Genomic DNA, 27,780 nt, shown 5'->3' with positions numbered 1-27,780 from the left:
CAAACTACAGAATTTATAGAGTCTGTATATTCAGTCATAGGAGGAGTTTTCAAAAAAAACTGAAACACATTCTAAAATTTATGAAAATGCAAACCATCTAGAATAGTCAGAACAATCTTACAGAACAGAGAGGAATCAAACCAGCTTGAAGGTTTACAACAAGGCAATAGTACTCTTGGTAGCGTGATATTAGCATGAGCATACACGTGGAAAATAAAAGAACAGATCCATACATATATAGTCTGGGCTTCCCTTGTGGTTCAGCTGGTAAAGTATCTGCCTGCAATGGGGGAGACCTGGGTTTGATCCCTGGGTTGGGAAGATCCCCTGGAGAAGGGAAAGGCTACCCACTCCAGTATTCTGGCCTGGAGAATTCCATGGACTTGTATAGTCCATGGGGTCATAAAGAGTCAGACACGACTGAGCAGCTTTCACTTTCACATGTATAGTCTATAGCTATTTAACCAAGATACCATGTCAGTTCAGTAGGGAATGAAAAGTATTTTACAAATGTTGCTGAAGTAATTGGGGGAATATTTCTATATACAAATATTAATTTACAATAGACCATAGAGTTAAACATAAAAGCTGGAATCATACACATTTCATAACAGTACATAAGACAAATTCTCCATGACCTTGGGATAAGCAAAAAAAAAAAAAATTTTTTTTAGGACACAGAAAACACTATCCATGTAACAAAAAATGATAACTTGGGCATAATCAAAATTTTAAATGTCTGCTAATCAATAGGTGATTTTAAAAATGAATAGGTAAACCTGGAAAAATTCTTACTTTACTTCTCTCTGAAAAGGAACTGCCCCTCCCAAAGAGACTAGTAAGGTGAGAATTATCAGCAGACATCTGAAATTTTGATGACATCCAATTTTTCAGTTTCTTTTATTATGGAGCTAGGGAAGAGATTATTTTCAATTCCCTGTTATGATATCCCATGTATTTGCTATAGAAAGATTCCAGATTTGGCTTTATGCTTTCAAGTAGTTAATGCAAAGAAGGAAATAAAATCAGTTCCAAAATATCCTGTGTTCATGAATCAAAACAGCCTCTGTCCTTCCAGGTGGTAGTGAATCTGGAGAGAATTTACTCTTAACAGCACTGGTCCCCAACTCTGTTGGCACCAAGGACCGGTTTCATGAAAAACAGTTTTCCCATGGATGGAAGGTGGGGCAGGGTGGGGCGGGGGATGGTTTAGGATGATTCAAGCTCATTGCATTTCTCGTGCACTTTATTTCTATTATTATTACATCAGCCCCACCACAGAGCATCAGGCATTAGATCCCAGAGACTGGGGACCTCTGCTTAAGAGGACACAGAATGAAATCCACATTACAAGAACATGTCTTAACAAGTTGTCACTATTTCATGAATTCTTACTCTGGTCTAAATACTTCTATTTCTCATTTGATTACCACAGAAATACAAGGAGTTTTGGTATGATTATTCTCATTTCTCTCATATGAAATAAATTTTAGAATGAAAACTAACAAATATAATGACAACTGGATAATTGAGTAAGGTACACCAACAAAATCGGCAATATTGAGATGATAAAAATTAAGCATCTGGTTGAATAAACTCGAACATGTTCTGGCCGAGTGAGGAAGATTTAATACCAGTGTTCCACTAGAGATGATCTGAGTGTTCTTTAAGATTACATGAAAATTTAATTCTAAAACTTTCAAAATATGTTCAAAATATGTAATATAGACAAGGGATAAAGAGAGAGAGAATGAGAGAGTGAGAGAGAGGAAAAGTATAGCTGCTGCTGCTAAGTCATTTCAGTCGTGTCCGACTCTTCACGACCCCATAGACGGCAGCCCACCAGGCTCCCCCGTCCCTGGGATTCTCCAGGCAAGAACACTGGAGTGGGTTGCCGTTTCCTTCTCCAATGCATGAAAGTGAAACGTGAAAGTGAAGTCGCCCAGTCATGCCCGACTCTAGCGACCCTGTGGACTGCAGCCCACCAGGCTCCTGTAGCTAGAAGATGCTAAACCACAATGGAGAAGGACTAGCCAAGGGAGATGGAATGTGAGGTTAAGAGTCAGGGAGCTTGAGGCTGAAAATCCCTGGGCATTTTGCATGCACCCGAAATCAGGCAAACGGAAGTAAAGTTAGAGCATGAAGCTTGAGGTCTGAAATCCCTCCGCTATAGTCCTATTTCTGGAGCTCAGTGTCTGGTACAGCAGCGTGACTCAGGAGAAATTCGGATGCACAACACGGGATGCATTCGCCATCAAAGCAACCACTGCTACCCCTGGGCACTCAAGGATGCCAAGCTTGGAGTTTTCCTGGGAAGTCGGCTTGGCACCGGTGGCATGTGGTACCTTACATGTTTCCAGAACTTGGAATTCAGGGACCGCTTGTTGGCCACATGGTCCTCCCTCCACTTGATGGTCCCCTGCACTTTGATGAGATGCTTAAGGGAGTCCTGAAGCTCCTCAAACTGCAGGCCGCCAGGCGGGCACAGAGCCTCCATTTCAATGAGGATGGCCTTGGAGTCCTGCTGAATGAGGGCGCTGTGCAAGGCGATCTCCCGCTCGTAGGTGAACTCCTTGCTGTGCACGATCTCGGGAGTGAGGATGAAGAGGTGCCGCCTGCTCATCCGGATGCTGGTTTCCACTGCGCTGGCTACATCTAGTGATAAAAGACACGGCAGAGGAGTTAAGAACCCGCACACCTCTGTCACCGCGCAAGTGCCAAGCCCTCTCTTCTCCCAGGCAGAGCAGTCGAGAGTTCTTCAGCTCAGGGGGAACCTACAGTTACATAGCAGGAGACTTGGAATTCAGGTTCATTGTCTACACGTTGTGGCTTCCCTGGTAGCCCAACCGGTGAAGAACCCCTCTGCAATTCGGGAGACCCCGGTTCAATCCCTGAATCGGGAAGATCCCCTGGAGAAGGAAACAACTACCCGCTCTAGTATTCTTGCCTGGAGAATTTCATGCACAGAGGAATTATCTACACATTATCTTCCTAGAATATTAGTTTACATATTGCAAAAGGACTTAGAATTGTTAAAATTTTTTAAATTTTAATTGGAGGATAATTGCTTTATAATGTTGTGTTAGTTTCTGCTGTACAACAACATGAATCACCCATCAGTTCAGTTCAGTCTCTCAGCCATGTCCGACTCTCTGTTGACCCCATGAATCAAAGCACGCCAGGCCTCCCTGTCCATCACCATCTCCCGGAGTTCACTCAGACTTATGTCCATCCAGTCAGTGATGCCATCCAGCCATCTCATCTTCTGTCGTCCCCTTTTCCTCCTGCCCCTAATCTCTCCCAGCATCAGGGTCTTTTCCATTGAGTCAACTCTTCGCATGAGGTGGCCAAAATACTGCAGTTTCAGCATCATTCCTTCCAAAGAAATCCCAGGGCTGATCTCCTTCAGAATGGACTGGTTGGATCTCCTTGCAGTCCAAGGGACTCTCAAGAGTCTTCTCCAACACCACAGTTCAAAAGCGTCAATTCTTCAGTGCTCAGCTTTCTTCACAGTCCAACTCTCACATCCATACATGACCACTGGAAAAACCATAGCCTTGACTAGACAGACCTTTGTTGGCAAAGTAATGTCTCTGCTTTTCAATATTCTATCTAGGTTGGTCATAAATTTTCTTCCAAGGAGTAAGCGTCTTTTAATTTCATGGCTGCAATCACCATCTGCAGTGATTTTGGAGCCCCCAGAAATAAAGTCTGATACTGTTTCCACTGTTTCCCCCATCTATTTCCCATGAAGTGATGGGACCAGATGCCATGATCTTCGTTTTCTGAATGTTGAGCTTTAAACCAACTTTATCACTCTCCTCTTTCACTTTCATCAAGAGGCTTTTGGGTTCCTCTTCACTTTCTGCCATAAGGGTGGTGTCATCTGCATATCTGAGCCATAAGTATACACATATCCCGTCCGTCTTGACTTCCCTGGTGGCTCAGATGGTAAAGCGTCTGCCTACAATGTGGAAACCCGGGTTTGATCCCTGAGTGGGGAAGATCCTCTGGAGAAGGAAAATGGCACCCCACTCCAGTACTCTTGCCTGGAAAATCCCATGAGAGGAGCCTGGTAGGCTACAGTCCATGGGGTCACTAAGAGTCAGACACGACTGAGCAACTTTACTTCACTTACTTTATCCATCTTGAGCCTCCCTCCCACCCCTGCTTCATCCCACTCTCTAGGTCATCACAGGGCACCCAACTGAGTCCCCTGTGCTGTGTACAGCAGCTTCCCACCAGCGACCTATTTTATACATTGTAATGTATATACTTCCATGCTACTCTCACTCTGACTTAGAATTTTAACTCTCTTGTTGAAGAGCGCAAACTCAGGAACCTTTGCTTCTCTAAACTGACTCAAGTCTCTAGGAAGTCTTGGATCCACTTTGCTCACCCCCCCTCCCCAACCCCCAGTAGTCTCTTTTTTAGAAGCTAATTTGATTGAAACTAGGAAAATTTTAAGGAAGATGAGATCCATTTGTCAAGTGACTGTTTATGGACCGTCAACTCTACGGTGATTTCCCTTAACTTCTGGGTGGACTGAAAACATGCAAAACACGCAGCTGTCAAAGCAAGAGGGAAGAGCGTGATGAAGGAAGCACATCCATGAAAAAAAATAAAAAAGTCCAGAGATTCTTAGAGAGCAGGGGCCAAAGACTGCCAGTCCACAGGGTTGGAAGCATGAAATCAGTGTCAAATGGTGCCAGCCAGAGCCCTTGTGTCAGTAGATCCTAACAGAAATCTCAGAATACTTGAAAGCACAGAGAAGAGAGAGTTTAATGAAAGGACAGCTTATAAAGGATGTGGGTGGAGCCAAGGGAAATCAATGAGAGATGCTCAGACCTCCACAGCTGGTGACATCAGAGAGTGACAGTCACCCTCCAGGTGTGAAGGGTGGAAACGGTTATGGAGCCCAAGCTGTGTACCTGGAGGACCAGCCAACAGCAGCCAGTGCTCAGCAGGGAGAAGCACAGCTACCTAGGCTACCCCACCCGGAGGGGACCAGGGATACACCCTGCCCTCTGAGCCCCTGCCTGTGCCTCCCGTTGGCCTAGCCTGGTGTGAAGCAGATGATGCCTTCCATAAAGTTCAGTCATCAGGCCACTGGATGGAGTAGGGGGTGCACAGTGGGCTTGAAAGAGCCGATGGCGGGTAACCATCATGAGAAGAAATGCACTGCATGGCCCAGTTATGAAATTATTCTAAGGGAAAAGTGAATTTTGGTGTTGGTTTTTAATTTATTTTAGTTGAGGTGAGATCAGAGGACATGGACTTCCCAGGTGGCGCTAGTGGTAAAGAATCTGCCTGCCAATGCAGGAAACAGAGACGTGGGTTCCATGCCTGGTCAGGAAGATCCCCTGGAGAAGGGAATGGCATCCCACTCCAGTATTCTTGCCTGGAGAATTCCATGGACAGAGGAACCTGGAGGGCTACAGTCCATGGTGTCCACAAATAGCCAATGGGGAGAGCTGGAGGAAGAAGGACACCTCGGGAGAGATGTGGGTTACATCCTCCTGAATTGTATACTCTACAGTTCTCGCAAGCTGGTACTAGGCCATTAACAGTACCTGAATATTTCAGGATGAATCATATTCACCTTTGATGTGTTCATTTCTTTTTAAAAATTTTTATTTATTTATTTCAATTGGAGGCTAATTACTTTACGATACTGTGGTGGGTTTTGCCATACATTGACATAGATCAGCCATGGGTGTATCCACCATGTGTCCCCCATTCTGAACCCCACTCCCACCTCCCTCCCTGTCCATTCCCTCTGGGTTGTCCCAGTGCACGGGCTTTGGGTGCCCGTTTCATGCATCGACCTTGGACTGGTGATCTAGTTCACATATGGCAATATACATGTTTCAGTGCTGTTCTCTCAAATCATCCCACCCTCGCCTTCTCCCAGAGTCCAAAAGTCTGTTCTTTAGGTCAGTGTCTTTTTTGCTGTCTCGCATATAGGCATTTGAATACCTCTTTGTGGTAGGAATGCCAGCTGAAACTCACAGTCTATGAAACATACCCTGCCTGGTTCATGTTCCAAATGCTTCCTGGTCCCTGAGGAATTCGAGAAGCATTAGAAGGAGGGTTTCCAAAGTGTCTTTGTTCAGGACCCTGTCCACCTGGGGGTAGCTACAGGAAAGAGGAAATTAACACATACCCTCCCTGAGGCTGGCCATTCTAAATAAAGTGGTATTCCTTGTCCCCCCCCCCAAAAAAAAGAGGGTCCCTAAGGTAGTACTTGACATAAATATGGAGGGAAAGAAGAAACACTACCGAAATGCTAGAGTTGTGACCCAGCTGTCAAAAGCATGTGAAATTGACGAGGAGTATTAAGAAACAGAAGACAATTCTATGTTCTTGTGAGGACATACATTTGCAAATGTTTCTTCAGTGTCAGGAAAATTATAAAAACTTTGAGTCCTTTCAAATATGTTAGCCAGTGCCTCTGGATAGGAGAATGTAATTCTTTGGATGTTAAGTCTTCTTTCAGATCTAGACAGACTTCAGAGATGTCAGTTCTCCTAGTGGTGGACCTGGGCAGGTGGATGTGCTCAGTTGCTCAGTCCTGTCCAACTCTTTGTGACCCCAAGAACTGTAGCCCACCAGGCTCCTCTGTCCATGTGATTTCCCAGGCAAAAATACTGGAGTGGGCTGCCTTTCCCTTTTTCAGGGGATCTTCCTGACTCAGATTGAACTTGTGTCTCCTGTATCTCCTGCATTGGCAGGTAGACTCTTTACCGGCCCTGCCAGATCCACAAACAAGGATGTCTTACCCTGTCTTCACATCACTGCCACTCCTGTGAAGACCTCAGGATCAGAGTGGTGATGGGGAGAGGAGAAGAAAAGAAGAAGTACTTCCTTCTTCTGGAGAAATATTTAAAAGTTCTGGTCCTAAGACCTGGAATAATGATTGCAACTCCTGATCCAAGAGCTCATCACTTAGCTTTCTGAGGAATGAGAGTTTCTGTCCCTGATGGTTGTGGATAAGTTTACCTTGTCCAGGAAGCAGGTCTCTCCCATAGATGCATAAGTTGTAACCACATTTATTTTCAAGAACATCGGGCAGAATCTGGTGAACAAAGTACTCCACAGAGCTGGCCCCCTCTGGACTGTTTTTGCAGCTTCGTGGATAGATCACATAAGCATCATAGATCTTCCCATCTAAACATGAGAACAAGGAACACAACATTATTAACTGGTCCTTAAAAAATTCTCATTTTACTCTTGATAGACATTTCTCGGGGAGAGTTTTAGGATTATTGGTGAATATACCACAGCCCCTCCAATATTCTAGAATCTGGAGAGGATGACAACAATCTACCATCCCCAAAATGTCATCAGAAAGTGACTTCCCAGGTGGCACAGTGGTGAAGGATAAACCTGCCAATGGAGGAGATGCAAGAGACTCGGGTTCGGTCCCTGGATTGGGAAGACCCCCTGGAGCAGGAGGTGACAATTCACTCCAGTGTTTTTCCCTGGGAAATCCCATGGACAGTGGAGCCTGGCGGGCTACAGTCCATGGGGTCACAAAGAGCCAGACACGACTCAGCACACACAGAGTACAGTCATCAGGGAACCAGTCTTGGTCCCACATTCTCCTTTTTACTGTCTCAGACTCGAACAGAGTTCACGCTGAACTTGGGCAGAGTTCAAGGTGTTCAGACTGAACACAGACAAGTGCCTGACCAGTTTAGTTCAGACCATATTGTCCTGTTTGATTAATAATATATTAATAAGCATTTATAGTCACAGATAAGGGATTTTTTTGCTGTGCCAGGCAGATCTAAGTTTTAGTTTTTCTTTTCCCCATGGGGAAGTGAAAATGCTAAAAGGTAGTTCATGGTGGCAAGGGAGGAGAAATGTTTAAGGGGTCTGAATTTCTCACAAATCAAACAATTAGCTCTAGTTGAGTGACTCTATGGAAAATCTAAATTTTATCTGCCTCCAAATGAAAGAACGGTGTTCATATTTAGCTGGTATAACTGCTTCCTTTCATGTGTGTACATATGTAGGGAGGTAACACTCTTTATGGAACAGGGTTTCTGGCAAAAATACACCTACAATCTGATGGACCTTTCTAACATGTTCACCTCTGGAAAAGAGGAACAAATTTGTAAATGTTTGACTTCCGTAAAGTTTTACCAGTACATATTTCCCCAAATGCCCTTTCTGGGCTGGGAGCAGATTCTGTTATTGAGGAATTAGTAAGAACAGCAGTTCTACTGGGGAGAAAATTGGAGCTGTTTAGGTGAATTTCAGAACCACAAGGAATGACCAGACAGGATGAAGAGTGTCCTCTGAGTACTCAAAAAGATTTATTGATAATACGCTAATAATAAGCAAAAGAAAATCTAAGTTTAGTAGCATAACTATTAAGAGATTATTAGATAAGCAAACAACAGCCATTATAGAACCTTTTCCATTAAAGAAAATTTGAAACTTGCCACTTACCGTTCCTAGTTTTGGAAGGTTTAACTATGTCTCTCCAGAACAGAATAATCTCAATCCAGAACACTTTTAGAATTATCACCAAGGCATTGATTAGTAATAATAATAGGGTAAATCCTGCAAGCATGTAGTAGGTACTTTGTTGATCCACTATTCAAAAGATGGGGGAGGAGAAACATTATTATTATTTCTAAAACAGGAGAAAATAAAAAAACACGTGGGTACTGGCATCCATTGGGAGGACAAGAGATTCACACAAGGACTGCCTACGTGGAATTCTCATGGCTGTTTCCAGAATCAGTAAATTAACGGTTATTGAGCCTCCAGTCTGTGCAAGGCACCAGGCTAGGCATTGTAGGGGATTTTCAAAGCATAAGAGATACAGCTGTTGTTCTCGCTCAGTCATGTCTGACTCTACGCCCCCATGGTCTGCAGCACGCCAGGCTTGTCTGTCCTTCCCCATCTCCTGGAGTTTGCTCAAACTCATGTCCATTGAATCAGTGATCCCACCCAGCCATCTCATCCTCTGTTGTCCCCTACTTCTCCTGCCTTCAGTCTTCCCCAGCATCAGGGTCTTTTCAATATAAAACATGTAGAGACACGTGTAAACTTAGCTAAGATAGAAAGTGAAAGACTCAGTTTTAGCTAACAGAGGTTTTAGGAAGGCGTGCCCACTGTGTGCTGGATTAGCAGTTGGAGACTTCCTGCAGAATGAGGTCCCTGAAGGTCTCCGAGTAAGACTCGGAGAGTTTCAAAGGAAGAAATGCACTCCTGGCACGCAAGGATGCTCTGATTCCAAGGGCAGAGATGGGAGTGTGTTTTCTGAGGAAGACAGATAATCTAATTTGGGGAATTGCTGGAATACATGATTGGAAAGCTGGATCCAGGCCTAGGTTCTGATCAGACTGGAGGGTCCAGCAAAAGCATTTTGTCTCTATCCTGGTCGTGGGAACCACTGAAGAGTGTTGAGTGGTTCCTTAACAATAAAGGTGGTTTTCAAGCAAGATTAGTCTGATGGTATGGAAGTTTTGTTTCTGTGGCCAATAGATCCTCGAAGTAGAATGAGAGGAAAGTTTCTGCAGTATGGGAGGGGCCAGATCCATATAATAAGGAGAAAGGAGTGGACAAGCTTGGCATTGGTGGCATTAGGGAGAAATAATCAGCAGGTCTTAGAGACTTACCGCATCTGGGGTTGGTGAAAGCAATGGGAGAAACAAGAACTTTGTAACTCTCTAATGAGTGTTTCATAAAGTCAAATTACTGGGTTTTAGGTCCTAAATCGGAGAAGGCAATGGCACCCCACTCCAGTACTTTTGCCTGGAAAATCCCATGGATGGAGGAGCCTGGTAGGCCGTATAGTCCATGGGGTCACTAGAGTCGGACACAACTGAGCGACTTCACTTTCACTTTTCGCTTTCCTGCATTGGAGAAGGAAATGGCAACCCACTCCAGTGTTCTTGCTTGGAGAATCCCAGGGACGGGGAAGCCTGGTGGGCTGCCGTCTGTGGGGTTGCACAGAGTCGGACACGACTGACTCGACTTAGCAGCAGTAGCAGCAGCAGCAGGTCCTAAATACACCATTATTTCCCTTCTGTTGAACACTTTTTAGCCACTGCTGCACTTTTACCCTTACTCATTGCTTCACAACATATATATGCAAGACGGTCCCCATCTGGACTGTATCAGATACATACAAACTTAATGTAAGGACTGTGCTCATCAATAGTAATTTTGGCTGTTGTAAGTTTACTTCCCTCTTTAAAATCGTTAACCATCCTATCTTACAAATAGTCCCACTTAAAGATAAATTTGAGGAGACTCAAATGAGATTTGGCTGTATAATTCCCTTTTCATTTGCATCTGATCTCAAAACATAGGCTCCCAGTTTTGCAAATTCCTTCATTAGTTCATCAGCTCCCTGACTATCTAGCACTATGAAATCAAGAATTACCAAGGTAGGGAATTTCCTGACACTCCAGTGGCTAGGACTCTGCACTTCCCCTTCAGGGGGCACAGGTTGGATTCCTGGTCAGGGAATTAAGATCCCACATGCCTAATGGCATGACCAAATAAAAAAAAAATTTTAATAAAAAAAATGTAAAAATAATGACCAAAGTGAGCTGATTCAAAACTGAAAATTGGCCGTGGGCCTGGTGTCTGTGTTGTCATCAGCTTAAATGATAAATATTCCCTAAGTAAATTTTTTCAACATGATTCCTCTCCAGGTCACGTTTTCTAAAAATAATATCTGGACAAGCGCTGGGAATCCCAATTTCTTGCACAATATTTATACATGTGATTGGTTTACAAGCAGAGAGAAGTTAATTGAAGACATTAAGAGAAGTTGAAGTTCAGTATCTTCCTAAATGTTACTTTACAAATGCATAAATAACCCTTATATGTGATGCCTAACACTGAATATTTTCCATAAGTGTTTATAAACAGGAAAAGCTGCATCTGAATCCTGGCTCGTAAAACTGCACAATTAGTCAACCTCTCTTTGTTTCAGTTTCCTCATCTATAAAAGTAGACAATAGCAATAGTAACTTCATTATGGATTTTTGATAAAACAAATGAAAAATTATATGAAAAATAACGACTGGTCCTCATATTTAGAGAACAATGAATAAATGTTTATTATTATTATTATTCCCTGATGGGTCAGACAGTAAAAAATCTGTTTGCAATGTAGGAAACCTGGATCGATCCCTGGATTGGGAAGATCCCCTGGAGAAGGGGATGGCAACCCACTCCAGGATTCTTGCCTGGAGAATGCTATGGACAAAGGAGCCTGGTGGGCTACAGTCCTTGGGGTCACAAAGAGTTGGACACGACTGAATGCACGCATTATTATTATTGATAGTAGTGGTATCAAATGTTGAATATTTAATCATATGGGGACATAGGCTTTTTAAGTTTTCATTTTTAAAATTCAGGACAGTGTGTAATTTCTTTTACTGTATGATTAGAAACAAAAGAATTGATTATGACCATTAAAAGCAGTTGCAACAATTTTTGTTTAATTTACACAGTTTTTGAGACAGAGTATAATCGTGTTGATTTGAAGAAAAGCAGGTGAAAGTTAGCATATAAAGATGAATTGGAAGAAACAAAATCACATGTATGCAGAACATGAGAACAATTCCAGCTGGGAGCTCTGTGATGACCTAGAGGGGTGGGATGGGGGCGGGGATGGGAGAGAGATCCAAGGTGGAAGATATATGTATACGCAGAGCCGATTCACTTGGTCGAACAGCAGAAACGAACACAAAAAAAGCAATTACATTCCAATAAAAAAAAAAATTCCAATACACAGGAACCTAGAGAACATTCATAAAACGACAATGTGAGCACAGACAGCAGTGGGATAAGGACACCATGGCAGAGTTGGGGTCAGGTGGCTTCCCCGTTCCTGTGGGGTCTTCTGTGCCCACCAACACCACAAATGTCAGCATAAAATGACATCTCATCAGGGTCAACACATCCTGAGATGACATGGATACATATATGTATATATAACTAGCGGAATCCTGACAACCCGTGGAGCATGATAGCATTTAAAATCATCTGCAGTAGTCATGGCTTGTTCGTGTTGAATTTAAACAAGAAAAATCCCAAGGACCACTTCAGGCAAAGACTAAATAACTCTATCAAATTAGTTAAATTTTCCCATCTCTCCCAGTCAAGTTGTGCTGCTGTGGGTTTATCCAAATTAATCTGGACTGTACCTCGCTTGGACTTCCCTGGTGTGTCAGATGGTAAAGAATCCACCTGCAATGCGGGAGACCTGGATTCGGTCCCTGAGTTGGGAAGATCCCTTGGAGGAGGGCATGGCAACCCACTCTAGTGTTCTTGCCTGGAGAATTCCCATGGACAGAGGAGCCTGGCGGAGCTACAGTCCATGGGGTCACAAAGAGTCCAACACAACTGAGCGCCTAAGCACAGCACAGTACCCCACTTACTGGTATAAACTGAGAGTTGAACTCTCCCTGTGACTATATGACAAACACATTAAATAATTTCTACATCATCACACATAGAGTGACAAGAAAAGATATCAAAATTTTCCCTGCACCCTTTGTTACACTGGACTAAATGCTTCATCTAATCAAGGGAGTGTCTTTACTTGGATGTGCATACAAGTGAGAGAATCGACAGGTGCTCAGGAAGGAAGTGTTTGTGAAACTATTTTTTGCTGCCATCATTGTGCACAGTCATACATGGAGGGAGTGGAAGAAAGGTGCACTCACTCCCAGGGAGAAGGAGTGTGTCCTTACTGACTGGTTTAACGGTGTCTGAGTGTGCTGATCATAAAAAGCACAGTGACAGTTCAATCGCTTCCTTTCTGTCTTGAATTCTGTCCCTCTACACAATATATATCTGTCTCTATATACAATGTGTATATGTGTAATGCCTACACCTAGGACAAATCTTTTCTCCTCCTGCCTTTTTCAATTTGTGAGATGGAGCATTTTGTTGTCTTGATGGATTTTCCTGCAACCGCACGCCAACACACTGTTCTCTAAGAATATGATATCAGCTTACAGTTGATACAGCAAACCCAAGTGACTGGAGTCTCAGAAACACGCCTTACTTGGATTTTTCCTCCTTAGTGTTATAGTGTGCGTGATGAAGCCGTGGAAATTCATGGCCAGACAGTCATACTTCGATGTCAAATCCTCTTCTTTTACATCCTCTATTCTTAAAACGGTGTTTCGGCAAGTCAGCTCATTGCTAGGATTAAAAGGCAGTCGGTTACTTTCAGTGCTTGCTGCGCAGTTGCAAACCTTGTGGGAAGGTAGGGGGCTGCTTTAACTGCCATTTAAAAATACCTTTGCGTTTGCTCCTGCATTGCTTGTATTCTCGTTTCACCAAAGTTCGTAACCTCACTTCCGTTCACCCGCCAGAAGGCCTCAGCCATGACCTGAGGGCCTTTCCCAAAGCAAGCCAAGCACGTTATGTTTATTGGTTTTCCTAGATAAGAAGGAAAGAAACTCATCCATAAAAATCTGTTCAAATGGGATTTAATTTAATGTGAAAAAAATTCACTGAACACCCTCTGTGTGCCACGAAAGAAAAGTGAAATTGTTACTCAGTCACATCTGACTCTTTTTGACCCCATGGACTGCAGCCTGCCAGGATGCTCTGTCCAAGGAACTTTCCAGGCAAGAATACTGGAGTGGGCTGCCACTCCCTTCTCCAGGGATCTTCCCGACCCAGGAAGCCAGTCCTCATGTACTGCACTGCAGGCAGATGCATGGCTATAAATATATCCCCGTTTCCCTACCTCATCAGCAGCACCTTCTTCTTTCTCTGCCCTCCCTTCGCCTCCTCCTCTCCTCTCCCAGCTTCTTCATTTCACTCACAGGTCAGGGTGAAGGTCAGCCCCCTCCCCCCTCTCCTTTCTCCCCTGCTCTGCAGCAGAAACTAAAGAGGCTTCACCAATGCTACATTATAATCTAAGATTTCCCTTTACTATACATTGAAATTTATTTTTTTTTAATTGGAGTATAGCTGTTTTAAAAAAAAAATGGGATATAGTTGTTTGGGGTTTCCCAGGTGGCTCAGTGGTAAAGAATCCTCCTGCCAATGCAGGAGACACAGGTTCGATCCCTGGGTTGGGAAGATCCCCTGGTGAAGGGAATGGCAACCCACTCTAGTATTCTTGCCTAGGAGATCCCATGGACAGAGGAGCCTGGCAGGCTACAGTTCATGGGGTTGAAAAGAGTGGGACACGACTGAGCGACTAAGCACACAGAGTTGCTTTACAATGTTGTGTTCCTGTTGTGCAACAACACGAATCAGCTGTATGTACACGCATATCCCCTCTCTGTCGGACATCCATCCCACCCCACTCCACCCCCCTCCATCCCAATCTTCTAGGTCTTCACAGAGCACCACGCTGAGCTCCCTGCCCTGTACAGCAGGTTCCCACTAGCCATCTGTCTCACACGGCAGTGTATATATGTCAGTCCCAAACTCCCGGTTCATTCCACCACCCCCACCATTTCCACACATCCATTCTGTACATCTGCGTCTCTATTCCTGCTCTGAAATAGGTTCATCTGCCCCATTTGCCTAGATTCCACATATATACATTAATATACAATTTTTGTTTTTCTCTTTCTGACTTTTTTCACTTACTTGGGGGACTATTACTCAGCCATAAAAAGGAATGAAATTGGGTCATTTGCAATTTCTTTTTAATGGCTGTCTTCCACTCCTTTCTCATCCTACCAAATACCCCTCCTCTCCCTGTTATTTCCTTTGTAGGTAAAACCATTTCACCTGACTCAGCTACAATTCCACTATTTCTAACTATTCCACTATTTCTAATCTTCTAACAAGAGCCTCTCTACTCTCCCTCCTGTTAATCTGAGACTTCCTCCTTCAGAGGAAAGATTTAAGGGCTGTTTCCTGCCTTAGGACAGAGCATTCAGCTGTCCCCTACTGAGTTCGTAATTTCTGGGTCAAGAATTAGGCATCCAGGGACTTCTCTGGTGGTCCAGTGGTTAAGAATTCTCCTTCCAATGCAGGGGGTGTGAGGTCAATCCCTGATTGGGAAGCTAAAAGATCCCATATGCCTCACAGCCATAAAGCCAAAATGTAAGACAGAAGCAATACTGTAACAAATTCAGGAAAGACTTTAAAAATACGAAAAAAACAAACAAGAGGCATCTGAAGAGAGAAAAGGAGTTTAGAGTCTCCCGGGAGATGACAACGGTATAAACACACAATTGGAACACAAGGTACTCTAGTGTTCTAATAGAAAGATGGGGCTTCCCAGGTGCCTAGTGGTAAAGAACCTGCCTGCCAGTGCAGATGTAAGAGGTGTGGGTTGCGAGTTGGATCCCTGGGTTGGGAAGATCCCCTGGAGGAGGGCATGGCAACCCACTCCAGTATTCTTGCCTGGAAAATCCCATGGACAGAGGAGCCTGGCGGGCTACAGTCCATAGCGTCGCAGAGAGTGGGGCAGGACTGCAGTGACTTAGCATACAGCACACACTGATCTGTCTAAGCCTAACCATCCATAAACATAGAGTGGGACAATATCTACCTCCTGGACAGAAGCAAGAGGGAAATGAGGCAGCACAGGTGAAAGTACCAAAAAACAAAAAGCAAAGCAGAGCACAGTACAAATGTAAGTGCTGTATATGGTGGTGAGCACATATCCCTAATTTTAGAAAGTGCCCAAGGTGGGTGTTTGCAAGTATATCTCATTTAATCCTCAAGACCTACTATGGAAATAGCTTGACCCCCGGGTCACGTGGAAGGATTTTCCAGGCAAAAATTTTACAGTATTCTTATAGTTTTCTTACCAATTTCCACTTCCTTTATTTCGTTTTGTGGAGGCGCTATAATTACAGGAGGCAAAGAAAAGCCCTGCTCCTCTGAAATTAAAGACAAAGACAGAATTTCAATATTTGGAGAGCATTGAGTAGTCGTCAATACAAAGGTTGTATTTTCATATTTCTGTCCTATTTCGTAGTGAAGTTGCTCAAATTTTTCTATTGTGATCTATGGCAAGAAATACACATGTATACACATACAACCCCCCCACACACAAATGAAACAAAAACAGTCAAGCAATACCTTTCTGTTACTAGCTATGTGTTTGTTTGTTTTTTTTTTTATATTTTCTCTTCTCTTTTTTTATTGTTAAAACAAATACTATGCAAACCATTAAATGAATTGCATAATGTAGCAATTGCCAGAAAACCTCGATTCTATAGACTAGGCATAATGCTACAGGGGGGATTTCCAAAGACCCGTGAAAGTGATAAACACATCAGTCTACACTTCTGCTCGCAACCTTCCACCTGTGTGGCTTGCCATATCAGAAAGTCCAAATTCCTGTAGCATTGTTGCTTAGACATGGTAAAAATATTCTCAAAGTTTCTGTAAATAGACAGAAGCCTATTTAATCTCTGATATAACTAACTGAATGAGAAGTTAGTTCTAATGGAGCACGCATGCATTCCTGTACCCCTTGATTCTCACTTATCTCAGAATGCTGTGATTAAGGACCTCCGTGGGGTTTGATGTTGAACTCTGAGAGATACGAGCACAAATGTGGTCCAGTGCTGCTCATTTTACAGGGGCGGAGCCCTGGAAAACTCCAGACAAAACTCTTGTCCACTATTGTTCTGCCCAAAGAAATGTGCCAGGCATATAGGTTTCATCTATACCCATAGATCAAGCTATGCTGAGGAGACCCCAGCTCTGTAGATCTGTCAGGTTTGATTGTGAAGCCTTTCCCCTGATGGATTTTTATAGAATGTAAAGTGAATTTGAAATAAAAATTTGAATTAAATGACCACCTAAGGTGGTAGATGATGATGAAAGCCTTGCAAATCAAGATTGAAAACCACCCAATAATATCTATGCATCTCTTTATAAAGTTTCTTATTATACTTCTAATCCAGTTAGTTATATCAGAGAGTAAATAGATCTTGCTGTATTTACAGAAACTCTGACAAGACATTGGGAGAAAGAGAGTTAATCTTGCTCTTCAAATAGTTGAGTTGCTGTTCAAAAAAAGTTAGGTGATTGCATTACCTTTGAAAAATTAAAACATAGAGGAGAGAGCAGATGTGGCTTTGGATTCATAGTATAATTTCGCCCCCTCCCCCAAATGTCTTAAAACATGATGGTGTATAATTTAGAAAATCTCCTTGCATCATATTAGAGGATGTGTAAGAAAAGATGAGGCAGGAGGAAGCTCAAGGAGGAGGATAAAATACAGGCAAATCAACAAGAAGGACACAATTTCTCTCACTTTATCTTTTTTCAATATTGCCCTTGTTACATTCAGTAGCTTACCAGTAACTGTGAATGATTTGGTTGCTGTTACAATATATTTGACTCCATATTCGTTGTGTATAAATTTACATGTATAATCACCAGTATCTTTGTTGGTTGCATCGTCAATCAGCAAGAACGACTTGTGTGCCAGGTACCTTGGTCCTTGGAGAACTTCACAGTTCTGAAATGAAAGGTTCCAGTCCACTTTTAGTAATTCTTTCTTACCTATTTTGATTGTGTATTTTCATCTATTTCCTGGCAAGTTTCTTTTTACCTTAAACCACTCAACAGGCTGTGTCCAATTGTAGCGGTTAATTGTAGGACAAAATATTAGGGAATTTTTTTCTGATCCAGATGTTGTTGAATATATCAGATAATCTGGAATATTGCAATCTGGTTGTTTTTCAAAAATGGTGACATTCACATATCCAGTCTTATTGTAGGTAGGACTATTAAAATAAAGTAAGCAATTTTTAAAAAGTCACTTAGCATTATGCAATAATTTAATCCAACTCTAACTTTTACTTAATATTATTTAGCATTATGAAATGACTTAATCCAACTTTTAATCTGGCAAGAATACTGGAGTGGATTGCCATTTCCTTCTCTAGAAGATCTTCCCAACCCAGGGATCAAATCTGCGTCTCTTGCATTGGCACGCAGGTTGTTTACCACTGAGCCTCCAGGGAAGCCTAATCCGACTCTAATTTTTACTTAATATTAGCATTAGCAGCAGCAGCAGCAGCAGCAGCATTATGAAGTGACTTACTCTGACTCTAACTTTTACTGAATACTAACACTATGAAATAATTCAACTCTAATGTTTCTTCCTAAAACAATTGCTATAGAGTAGTTCTTATTTTAAAATAGTCATTAAAATCTAAAGTTTTAATTGCTTTTTTGGTTACATTTTAAATAAAATATAACCCCTTGTAGCTGCTGTTCAGTTGCTCAGTCGTGTCCAGCTCTTTGCAATCCCATGGACTGTAGCCCATCAGATTCCTCTACCCATGGGGTCCTCCAGGCAAGAATACTGGAGCAGGTTACCACTTCCTTCTCCAGCAGATCTTCCTGGATGAACCCACATCTCCTGTATTGGCAGGCAGATTCTTTACCACTGAGCCACCAGCGAAGCTTAAAACATAACCTCTGCTGTAGCCTTAAAAAGGACTCCCTCACCATTTCTCTATATACTATATGTGGTGTAACACCAACCCCTGATATAATAATGAAAATAATTAGTATCTGTTAAGAGTTTTCTATGTACCATTTATGGTGGTAACGTTACCTCATTTTGGCTCATGACAGGCTCTGAAGTGGGTTCTGTTATCATGTGTATTTGACAGATGAGGGAACAGTGAAGGAGAAGCAACTTAACAACAGCACACAGATAAGCAGTGAGGACCGTGGATTCAAAACTAGCACCCTCTGACCTCAGAGCCCAGGCACCGAGCTAGAGCGACTTGCCTTTGGACATAGTTGGTCTCATAGCTTATACTTACCAAACAGGCACACAACATTTATGAGACAACATTTGTGATGACCGCATGTAGAGTAATGCACTCGGGCTTGCCCCTCAGGTGGAAGGCCCAGGTGACCACCCTTTTACATTCATCACAAGCCTAACCTTTTTATACTGGATTGTTCTTATTTGGAACTCAAAGTGAGCGATTGCTCTCAGTTTCTCAGCCACTAGAACAACCTGGTCTTTTTCTAATTGGGCTACAAGTTAAGCCCTGCAATTATGCATCCAAATAGCTCACCAGGGACTTCCCTGGTGGGCCAGTGGTTAAGACTCTATGAGTCCGCTGCAGGGGGCACATCCCTAACAGAGCTCAATCCCTGTTCGGGGAACTAAAATACTGCATGCTTTGCAGTGCCTCCAAGTAATAATGACAAATAGTTCACCAGCACCTGAACTTCACCATGAAGACATTCCTAGAAGTGCTCTTTTATTCAGATTACTTCATAAATATGACTGTTCGAGAGGTCTAGAAAGGGAAGAGAAGTGAGGCAGCTCAGAATATCAGCTGTTAAAGACGAAGGAGCAGGCCTGGACAATACCGTCTGACAATGCAGGTATAAAATCCCGAGTCGCTGACTTTGGCTGGGAGGAACTTGAGACACTTCCCTGAGGCAACTATCCGATTTCCTCTCTGGGTAGAAATACTTTTGTTGGTTTTTGAGTAATACCAGTCCACAGGGTATGGATATTTTTCTTGTCTGGGACATGTCACAATTAAAGCCTCATTTTCCAGGCCCAAAAATGGTCTGCCTGCAAATTAAAAACAAACAAACACACACATAAATTTCTTGAAGTGATCATATGAAAAGATTACAATTTTGGTATTCTAAATATCCCCTTCTAAGCTTCCCCAGCAGCATGGTGGTAAAGAACCTGCCTGCCAATGCAGGAGACTCAGGTTCCATCCCTGGATCAGGAAGATCCCCTGGAGTAGGAAATGGAAACTTGCTCCAATATTCTTGACTGGGAAATCTCTTGGACAGAGGAGCCTGGCAGGCTAGAATCTATGGGGTCGCAAAGAATCGGACATGACTTAATGATTAAACAACAGCAAGATTAAATTGAGAAAGCTGTCATACTTTGTGACACTTTGAGAAAGAATAAGTAAATCGTCTAAGCTCTTTTATGAAATATTCTAATGGGTACACTGGAGAAGGAAACGGCAATCCATTCCAGTATTCTTGCCTGGAAAAGTCCATGGACAGAGGAACCTGACAAGCTACAGTCCGTGGGCTTGCAGAGTTGGACACAACTGAGCGACTAACAATGGGTACGTAAATTAGTGCTTTAACCTGGACCTTGATCCTCCACATTGCTCCAAAGAAACACAGCCAAGTCCACCTACACAAAGCATGTTGTCGAGTCAACAAACACTGCCCATACATCTATGTGCAGGCGTCATGTTACATTTTGATGTATTTGAATGCATTAAATCAAAATGATGCTGTATTTGTTATAAAAAATTTATCCCCATAAAGGGGACAAATGAAGAGCTGCTGATGAAGAATAACTCTAAGGACTTTCCTGGTGGCACAGTGGATAAGAATCCCCCTGCTAAAGCAGAGGACACACGTTCAATCCCTGGTCTGGTAATATCCCACATGCTGCAGGGCAACCCACAATGGAGAGGAGCCCCTGGTCACTGCAACTACAAAAAGCCTGTTTGCAGCAACAAGGACCCAGAACAAGCAAAAATAAATAATAAATGAATTTTTAAAAAAGAATAACTGTAGAACGTAAATGAACTCTCCACATTGCCATTCAGTTAGAGCAATTGGATAGCAAGGCACATGTTCTTGGAATTACTTAATTAAAATTGTTTTAAATCTTAGTTCAAAAGCAATACTTACTAAACCTAGCTGATGTGGAAGGTATGAGAGCTGTTAGAATTACCGAGACCCAAAGTCTCATTCTCAGTTTCTCAAGTGAGAGCAGGTGCTGAGAACCGATTCTCAAGATGATTCAGGTCGAGTCTGAGACATCCAATGGCAAAGCTCCCACCTAGGAGATTGATGATATTCCCTAAGACAGATAATTGCAAAGAACTGTCAGTATCTCTACCAAAAAAAAATGAATCATGTGAAATCACAAGCAAGCAATTATCCTCCAATTAAAAATAAATTAATTTAAAAACCAATTATTATCCAATTAAAAATAATTTTTAAAATTCTCAAGCAAAATATTTACAGCCATGATTTTGACTTGTTTAATACCCCTGCCCCTTGCAAGGAGGAGTCATCCTTAGCAGATCTTTAGTATATGAGCTAACTTCAGACACACATCATTGAATACTAGACCTTGGGGCCATGCAGACCTGATGATGGCCGTCCTGTTTCACTGTCTCATGATTGAAGCTAAATTAAGAGGAAAGAAAATAAGTTTCTATTTTTGAAAAAAAAAAAAAAAAAGAAAGAAAATCATAAAAGTCAAGTGACCCTAGACAACACAGTATTATAAATGCTGACATAAAACCACAAACACCCACACAAGCTGGCAACTGGCTGTGCGTTAACATGATCCCCTTCTTCCCCCAAGAACACAGGCAAGCTCTCATCCCATGTTTCCTAAGGATTATGAGAAAGAGATGGCTAAAACGGTCATCAAATTATTGCCCTAGACACCATTCCAAACCCTCAAAAACATGTCTCTCACCCTGTTTGTCCTCAAGATCCACCAAAGGCTTTCTAAGATGAGTTGAAGGTCTATGAAAAACAATTACATTTTTTTTCTTTCAACAAAAGGATAACAGCTATATATTTTTTTCTTAAAAAGTTGAGGAAAGATGGAACCAATAAAGAAACCAACAAATATAGGATGACTACAATAACCCTTAATATATTTCTGGATAGCATATTTCCTCTACACATGAATTGTTGGTACTTTTCTCATTACATGTATGGAAACATTTTTACTACGAACTTTACTTAAGTAAAGGATGCTTACCCAAAGTGAAGGGCAGAAGGAAAGAACTTCAAGTCAGTGACTGAGCCGTGAAGATTTTCTAGTTCTTGTGGCTTCTTCCTTACCGACTCCCCACATGCACAAATTCCCCCTTTTATTTGAAAGGGGAGATAAGAGACATCCTTCCACACACCCACTCCACCCACCCTAAAATTTCATCTTGAGCCAAAATCCATGGCTCGTTCAAAAGTGCCGGTTCACTGCATACCAAGAACTCTTGACCCTGATATATAAATATTTAAGGACAACAGAATAATCCTTTGGAAGAAGTAATCAGATCTTATCCCGTTTTAGCATCAGTTACTCAAGCTAATGCTTGGCGTTTGTGGCTCCAATATTATTACAATTTGAGTTCCAAATGATCTGGAAATCCGGGAACACTATGACTGCCCATCCAGATACTCCTTGATACTTTATTTGACACACTCTAGCGAGGAAGGCTCAGCCAGTTATAGCAGCTTTGGTTCTGAGAGAGTTTCAAAAGCAAATGGGGGCAAGAGATAAAAAGTAAACAGACTCCAAGGGGTTTTGCAAATGTACTGTTTAAGGTCCAGAACTAACATAGTCTCATCCAAACACGGATTCCAGATTCTCAGATTCAAGTCCCTACAGGGCTCTTAGATGGGAAAGGCAAGTTTTTCTAAGGAGTTCATAGAAACAGAGGGAAATCATTAGACTGTCTAACAGGGAATGACATGGAAAACTGTGAGCCCCAACTCTTGGGTTCCATGTCAAACAAATGTTAGCTGCAAATTTGCCTTTAGCTCCACATAGCTGGTGTGACTCAGTCATGAGTAAATTTGACTAACTTAAAACTCACCACATCCCAGAAGGATTCTGGGACTGATTCCAGACCAGCACAGTAATAAATAACCAAAGTTAAGGCTTCTCAGGAACTCACTGTATGTCACATACGGTTCTCAATGACTTACATGTATTAGCACTGAAAGGTTGTTGTTGAATCACGCTAATACACCGGGATTCTTGGCCTCCGGAGGAGAAGAATTCAATCCGGGGCCAGAGACGAGGCTTGATCGCTCAGAGCTTTTGTGTAATAAAGTTTTATTAAAGTATAAAGGAGATAGAGAAAGCTTCTGACATAGGCATCAGAAGGGGGCAGAAAGAGTACCCCCTTGCTAGTCTTCAGCTGGATGTTATATAGTCACTAGCAGTCTGTTAATGAAAGAAAGGAATGTCTTAAAATTTAGAATGGCACCAAATGGTTTATCTTGGGCCATAAAATAATTAACTTGAATCTTAAAGAAGGGCAGACCACCATACAAATAGTTTCATTTACATAGATTAGGGGAACAATATCTGAGTATAACATACTGGTTTGTCAAGTAGGTTTTGGGCCAAGAGGTGGAACCGACTTGGAGACAGAGTTTGGGGTAAAGGTGTAGTACATTAGCATAGCTTAAGACAAACATTTCCATAAGAAAAAGGCATTGGTTATCTCTAGGCTCAAGAATAGCTAACTTCAAGGCGAAACCAGGTGTCATTATGGCAACACAGTATTTTAAGAGAAACCTCCCTTTAAATTTGTATAGAGAAGGAAAAAAATATTGCTAGTTTGTTTCCTCCTGCCGCTTCAGAGAGATAAAAATGTCTGACACTTGCAGGCTATTTCGTCCATTTGGAGACCCCTCTCTCCTTGGGGACCCCTAGATTTCCTATCAACCTGCCTAGGAAATGACTCTCAGCACCTTCATTCTCACCACCGCCCGTGATACAAGCACTGTTATTATTATAGCTGTTTTACAGACCAGGACACTGAGACACCAAGTGATAGCTGCTCAGTCGTGTCCTACACTTTGTAACCTCGCAGACTGTAGCCCACCAGGCTTCTCTGTCCATGGTATTATCCAGGCAAGAATACTGGAGTAGGTTGCTATTCCCTTATCCAGGGGATCTTCCCAACCCAGGGCTCCAACCTGGGTCTCCGGCCCTGCAGGGAGATTCTTTACCGTCTGATCCACCAGGGAAGCCTTGAGACACCAAGAGGGTAAGCAAATGGTACAAGTTATGTTATGCTAAGAGATGGAGCCAGAATTTGAACCCAAGCAGGTTGGCTCCAAAGGCTAGATTCCTAACCACTATATTATTTTGCTATGATATGATGAAGGTTGAAAGAGGAGGTGCTGCCCAAGAAACGTTCTAGTGGATTTTTGGAGCCAATTGACAACACCACCACTTCTCGCCCTTCTCCCCTGTGGCTGGCAATGTTTTTGAGGCAGGCATCTCCTTCTGCACCAATATCAGTCATGCGGTCTCAGAGGGAGAGATGAAAAGTCTTGTCACTGCTGGGAGATTCACCACAAGATGCTGGCTTTTCTTCAAGGAATTAGATCTGCTTATCGCTACGCCTGACTCAGTTGTTAAGATCGTATGGAATTTGGCACTGAGAATCTGCTCCACAGAATCAGCAGCAGGCAAGCTTGGAACAGCGCCCAGGACACTGTAACCTCTAGGTAACATTTTGACAAACAAAATAAAACTACCTTAAACATGCTTACATTTGAATACAAACTTACATTTTGTATCCTAAAACATCTTAAAATTTTTAAATTAAGTTTAGGCATTTATTCATTCAGACTAGGCCATGGTTATCTTGGTTTCCTAGTTTTCAATAAGGCTTCAGTTAGAGTTTTAATAGCATACCCATGATATCTTCCAGAAGCATTTAATAAAGTCTAGCTATTGTGATAAATAAAAGCTTTACTATAAAATAATTCAATTATTCAACAATTAACTCCTTGCATTGAAAGTACAATATTGCATAGTACTTATCAGCAGCAGCATTCAAATTTTACAGATTAAAATAAAAACCCAAGGATGAGACTGGTTAAATAATTTGACCAAGCTCACACAGTTGTGGCTGGGGTTGAAACCAGACTTGCTGAACCTCAAAGACACGTCTTTTTTTCCCCTAATCTTAACTGAAAAGAGAGATTACAGTAATAAATCTTTCCTTCTTATGATTGAGACAGGGAGATGAAATAAAATAAATAGCCCTAATTTCCTTTAAGGCCATTTTCTATAGAGAACTAAGCAATTTTGGCCTCTAACTACTATGATACCATCCAGTGTAAAAGTATAGTAGTTTATAATAACTTAGCAAGACAACACATGAAAGGCAAGGGCTTCCAGTAAATAACTAAATCCAAGATATTGAGCAGCCATGAATTCTGCCAAGTTAAGCAGAAATCTTCCAATGCCTGCTGACTGCAAGGGCAGATTACCCTCTTTTTAAGAATTCTCAGAATTACTCTTCATTTTCAGAATTTATCTAAACTAATTTGGCCATAGGGGGCTTCCCAGGTGATGCTTGTGGTAAAGAACCTGCCTGCCAATGCAGGAGTCTCGGGTTCTATCCCTAGGTCAAGGAAGATCCCCTGGAGGAGGGTTTGGCAACCATGCCAGTATTCTTGCCTGGAGAATCCCATGGACAGAGGAGCCTGGCGGGCTATGGTCCATAGTGTCACAAAGAGTCAGACATGACTGGAGCAACTTAGCACGAAATTTGGCCATATATTTTTTCTCCTAATTACTAAGGTGGAGCCTGGACATGAAACAGAGTTTGGAGTGAGAATCCCTCAGTATGGGACGTATACAACCAGGCAAACCTCTTAGACATACAGCTGGAGATGTCAGGGCATCAATGAGCTATTTGCTGCTGAAGTTCAGGGGATACATGTAGGTTAGAGACCTACATCCAGATATATATATAAATTCGGGATACATGAGTATATAGATGAAATTAAACCCACCAGGCTGGAGGAGATCTTCCAGAGTGCAAGCAGATAGACCTTGAAGCTACACAAGAGAAAAGCTGCTCACCTTCCCTGGAAAACTCCCCTGGAGAGAGGTATTCATCCTTCCTTCACAGATCAGTTTGAACCTCTGTGTGTAAATCACTGCAGAAGTATTGAGAATTTTGCTCTTGTTGTTAGTCGCTGAGTCATGTCTGTCTCTTTGAGACCCCATGGACTGTAACCCACCAGGCTCCTCTGTCCATGAGTTTCTCCAGGCAAGAATACTGGAGTGGTTTGCCATTTCCTTCTCCTGGGTATCTTCCTGACCCCGGGGTTGAACCCGGTTTCCTGCATTGGCAGGTGGATTCTTTACCACTGAGCCACTTGGGAAGCCCCATCTTTCTCCATACTCGCAAAAAACTGGAAAGTGTGGAAGGGCAAGCAGAGAAATATGACCCTCATAATCACAGGACAAATATTTTGAAGGACGTAGATGAAGAGTTCTTCTACTGGAAAAGCAAGAATCTGAAAACCAAAGACATCCCCGATCTTTTTGAGCTACTGGTTCACATATCCAAATTTGGAAGGGTCAAGCTCCTTACCTACACATCCTGTTCAAGAGCAGAGAGAACTCTCCTTCCTGTTGGGGATTCTGTGATTCAAATCAGCAGCCACAGCGGGCTACCAGTAGGGCACAGAGGTGAAGATTCCCAAAGTAGGAAAAGTAAAAAAATAATGATGATGATGAGGGCAGACATTATTAAGCATCTGATATTAGCTAAGTGGTGGTTTAGTCACTAAGTATTGTGACTCCATAGACTGTAGACTGCCAGGCTCCTCTGTCCATGGGATTTCCGGGGCAAGAATACTGGAGTGGGTTGTCATTTCCTTCTCCAGGGGATCTTCCTGACCCAGGGATCAAACCCAGCTCTCCTGCATTGCAGGCAGATTCTTTACTGACTGAGTCACCTATGACTTTACACCCATTTCATCTTTAGACACCACCCTCTGAGCCTGACGTTAGTACTAATATGCTGGCTTTATAAGTGAACAGTACGAGAATTAAAGAGGTTAGATGAATAGTCTAGAGTCACGAGTAAGAGCAGGGATTAAATGTGGTTCTGTGGGTGTCAGAGCTTTCTCTCACATACTGTATACAGACTAACAGGAATGTCATGACAAGGTCCATATTGAGACTTTGGGGGCAGTGACACATGAATATGTCATTAAATACGGCACATGAATATACATAGCTCCCTCTTCTCCACACCTGACACACAGTGGGTGCAGCTTTAGGGGCCAGCTCTGCCACATTTGACCCTGCACGCTTTGTTGAGAGCCTTCAGAGAGGAGAGGAACGGAGCCATCAACCAGAGGTCCCCATGCCAGACATGGGTTTGAGTCAGTTATTCCTCCCTACCCACCACTTCCCTCAAAAGACGGGCCCCCAGCAGCCCTCCTCCTGAAACACATCACTCTCTTTTTTTCCATCCTATTTCCTTCCCCACTTCCACACACTACATTCCTCTCCCCTGCCCCCCCAACCCCTACTGAGGAGCTCTTTTCCTCCCAAGATTTTTTCCCTTCTCCACCATCTGAGCAGATTCCATTTCTGAATTTCAGCGGATTCCAGCAAGAACAATTCTGGAATATGAGCACTCTGCATGCACTATATACCACAAGACCCCCTTCCAAACCCACCCTCCTCCATTTCTTTTCCAATACAGCAGGCCAATGGGTTTCCCATTTGGTGCTAGCTGTAAAGAACCCGCCCGCTAATGCAGGCAATGTAAGAGATGTGGGTTCGATCCCTGGGTCAGGAAGATCCCCTGGAGGAGGGCATAGCAACCCAATCCTGTATTCTTTCCTGGAGAATCCCATGGACAGAGGAACCTGGCAGGCTACAGTCCATAACACATCACAAAGAGTCAGATATGGCTGAAACGACTTAGCACGCACATGAGGCCAAAGTTCCACATAATACAAACAAGACTTTAAGGGACTTCATCACTCTCTACCTTGGTTTTCCCACTGGTAAGACTACCTTTTTCATAAACAGAAAATCAAGGGCAATGATTATTTTCAACCTAAATTTTTGCGTTCAAATTCCATTCCCTTTGAGATCAAAGCATTTTTGAAAAACGCTGCAAGGAAAGACACTTACCATCTGGCTAGTGAGCTCTTTCTTCCCCAGCTTCCTACCAGCAGAGTTTGCTAACTAGAAAGTTAGCAGTTCTCTAACAGCTCTGTGCTACATAGGATAGCCACACTTCTTTT

General features: G+C 42.6%; 1 protein-coding gene across 6 annotated transcripts; it reads right to left on the bottom strand.

The window, feature by feature from the left end:
• Positions 1-168: 168 nt before the first annotated feature.
• IL1RL1 (interleukin 1 receptor like 1) lies at positions 169-27,780 on the bottom strand. 6 transcript variants are annotated; one of them, XM_055539521.1, is made up of 13 exons: positions 21,731-27,655; positions 21,440-21,489; positions 21,085-21,141; positions 20,638-20,809; positions 19,327-19,537; positions 17,537-17,711; positions 17,281-17,443; positions 15,777-15,848; positions 13,290-13,431; positions 13,052-13,191; positions 8,461-8,607; positions 7,003-7,170; positions 519-2,655 (listed from the first exon to the last, which is right to left on the bottom strand). In XM_055539521.1, the coding sequence occupies exons 4-13, from the start codon at positions 20,696-20,698 to the stop codon at positions 2,270-2,272; spliced, it is 1,665 nt and encodes a 554-aa protein (XP_055395496.1). In that variant the 5' UTR covers positions 20,699-20,809; positions 21,085-21,141; positions 21,440-21,489; positions 21,731-27,655; the 3' UTR covers positions 519-2,269. The 6 variants fall into 6 exon arrangements, with proteins under 6 accessions (XP_055395500.1, XP_055395496.1, XP_055395499.1 ...); XM_055539524.1 differs by lacking the exons at positions 21,440-21,489; positions 21,731-27,655 and adding an exon at positions 27,668-27,759 and having other exon boundaries at positions 21,102-21,141; XM_055539523.1 differs by lacking the exons at positions 21,440-21,489; positions 21,731-27,655 and adding an exon at positions 27,668-27,752.

Source organism: Bubalus kerabau, chromosome 11 (genome assembly GCF_029407905.1).
Source record: "Bubalus kerabau isolate K-KA32 ecotype Philippines breed swamp buffalo chromosome 11, PCC_UOA_SB_1v2, whole genome shotgun sequence".
NCBI classification, from domain to species: domain Eukaryota; kingdom Metazoa; phylum Chordata; class Mammalia; order Artiodactyla; family Bovidae; genus Bubalus; species Bubalus kerabau.
This window is presented reverse-complemented; position numbering and strand designations above follow the sequence as displayed.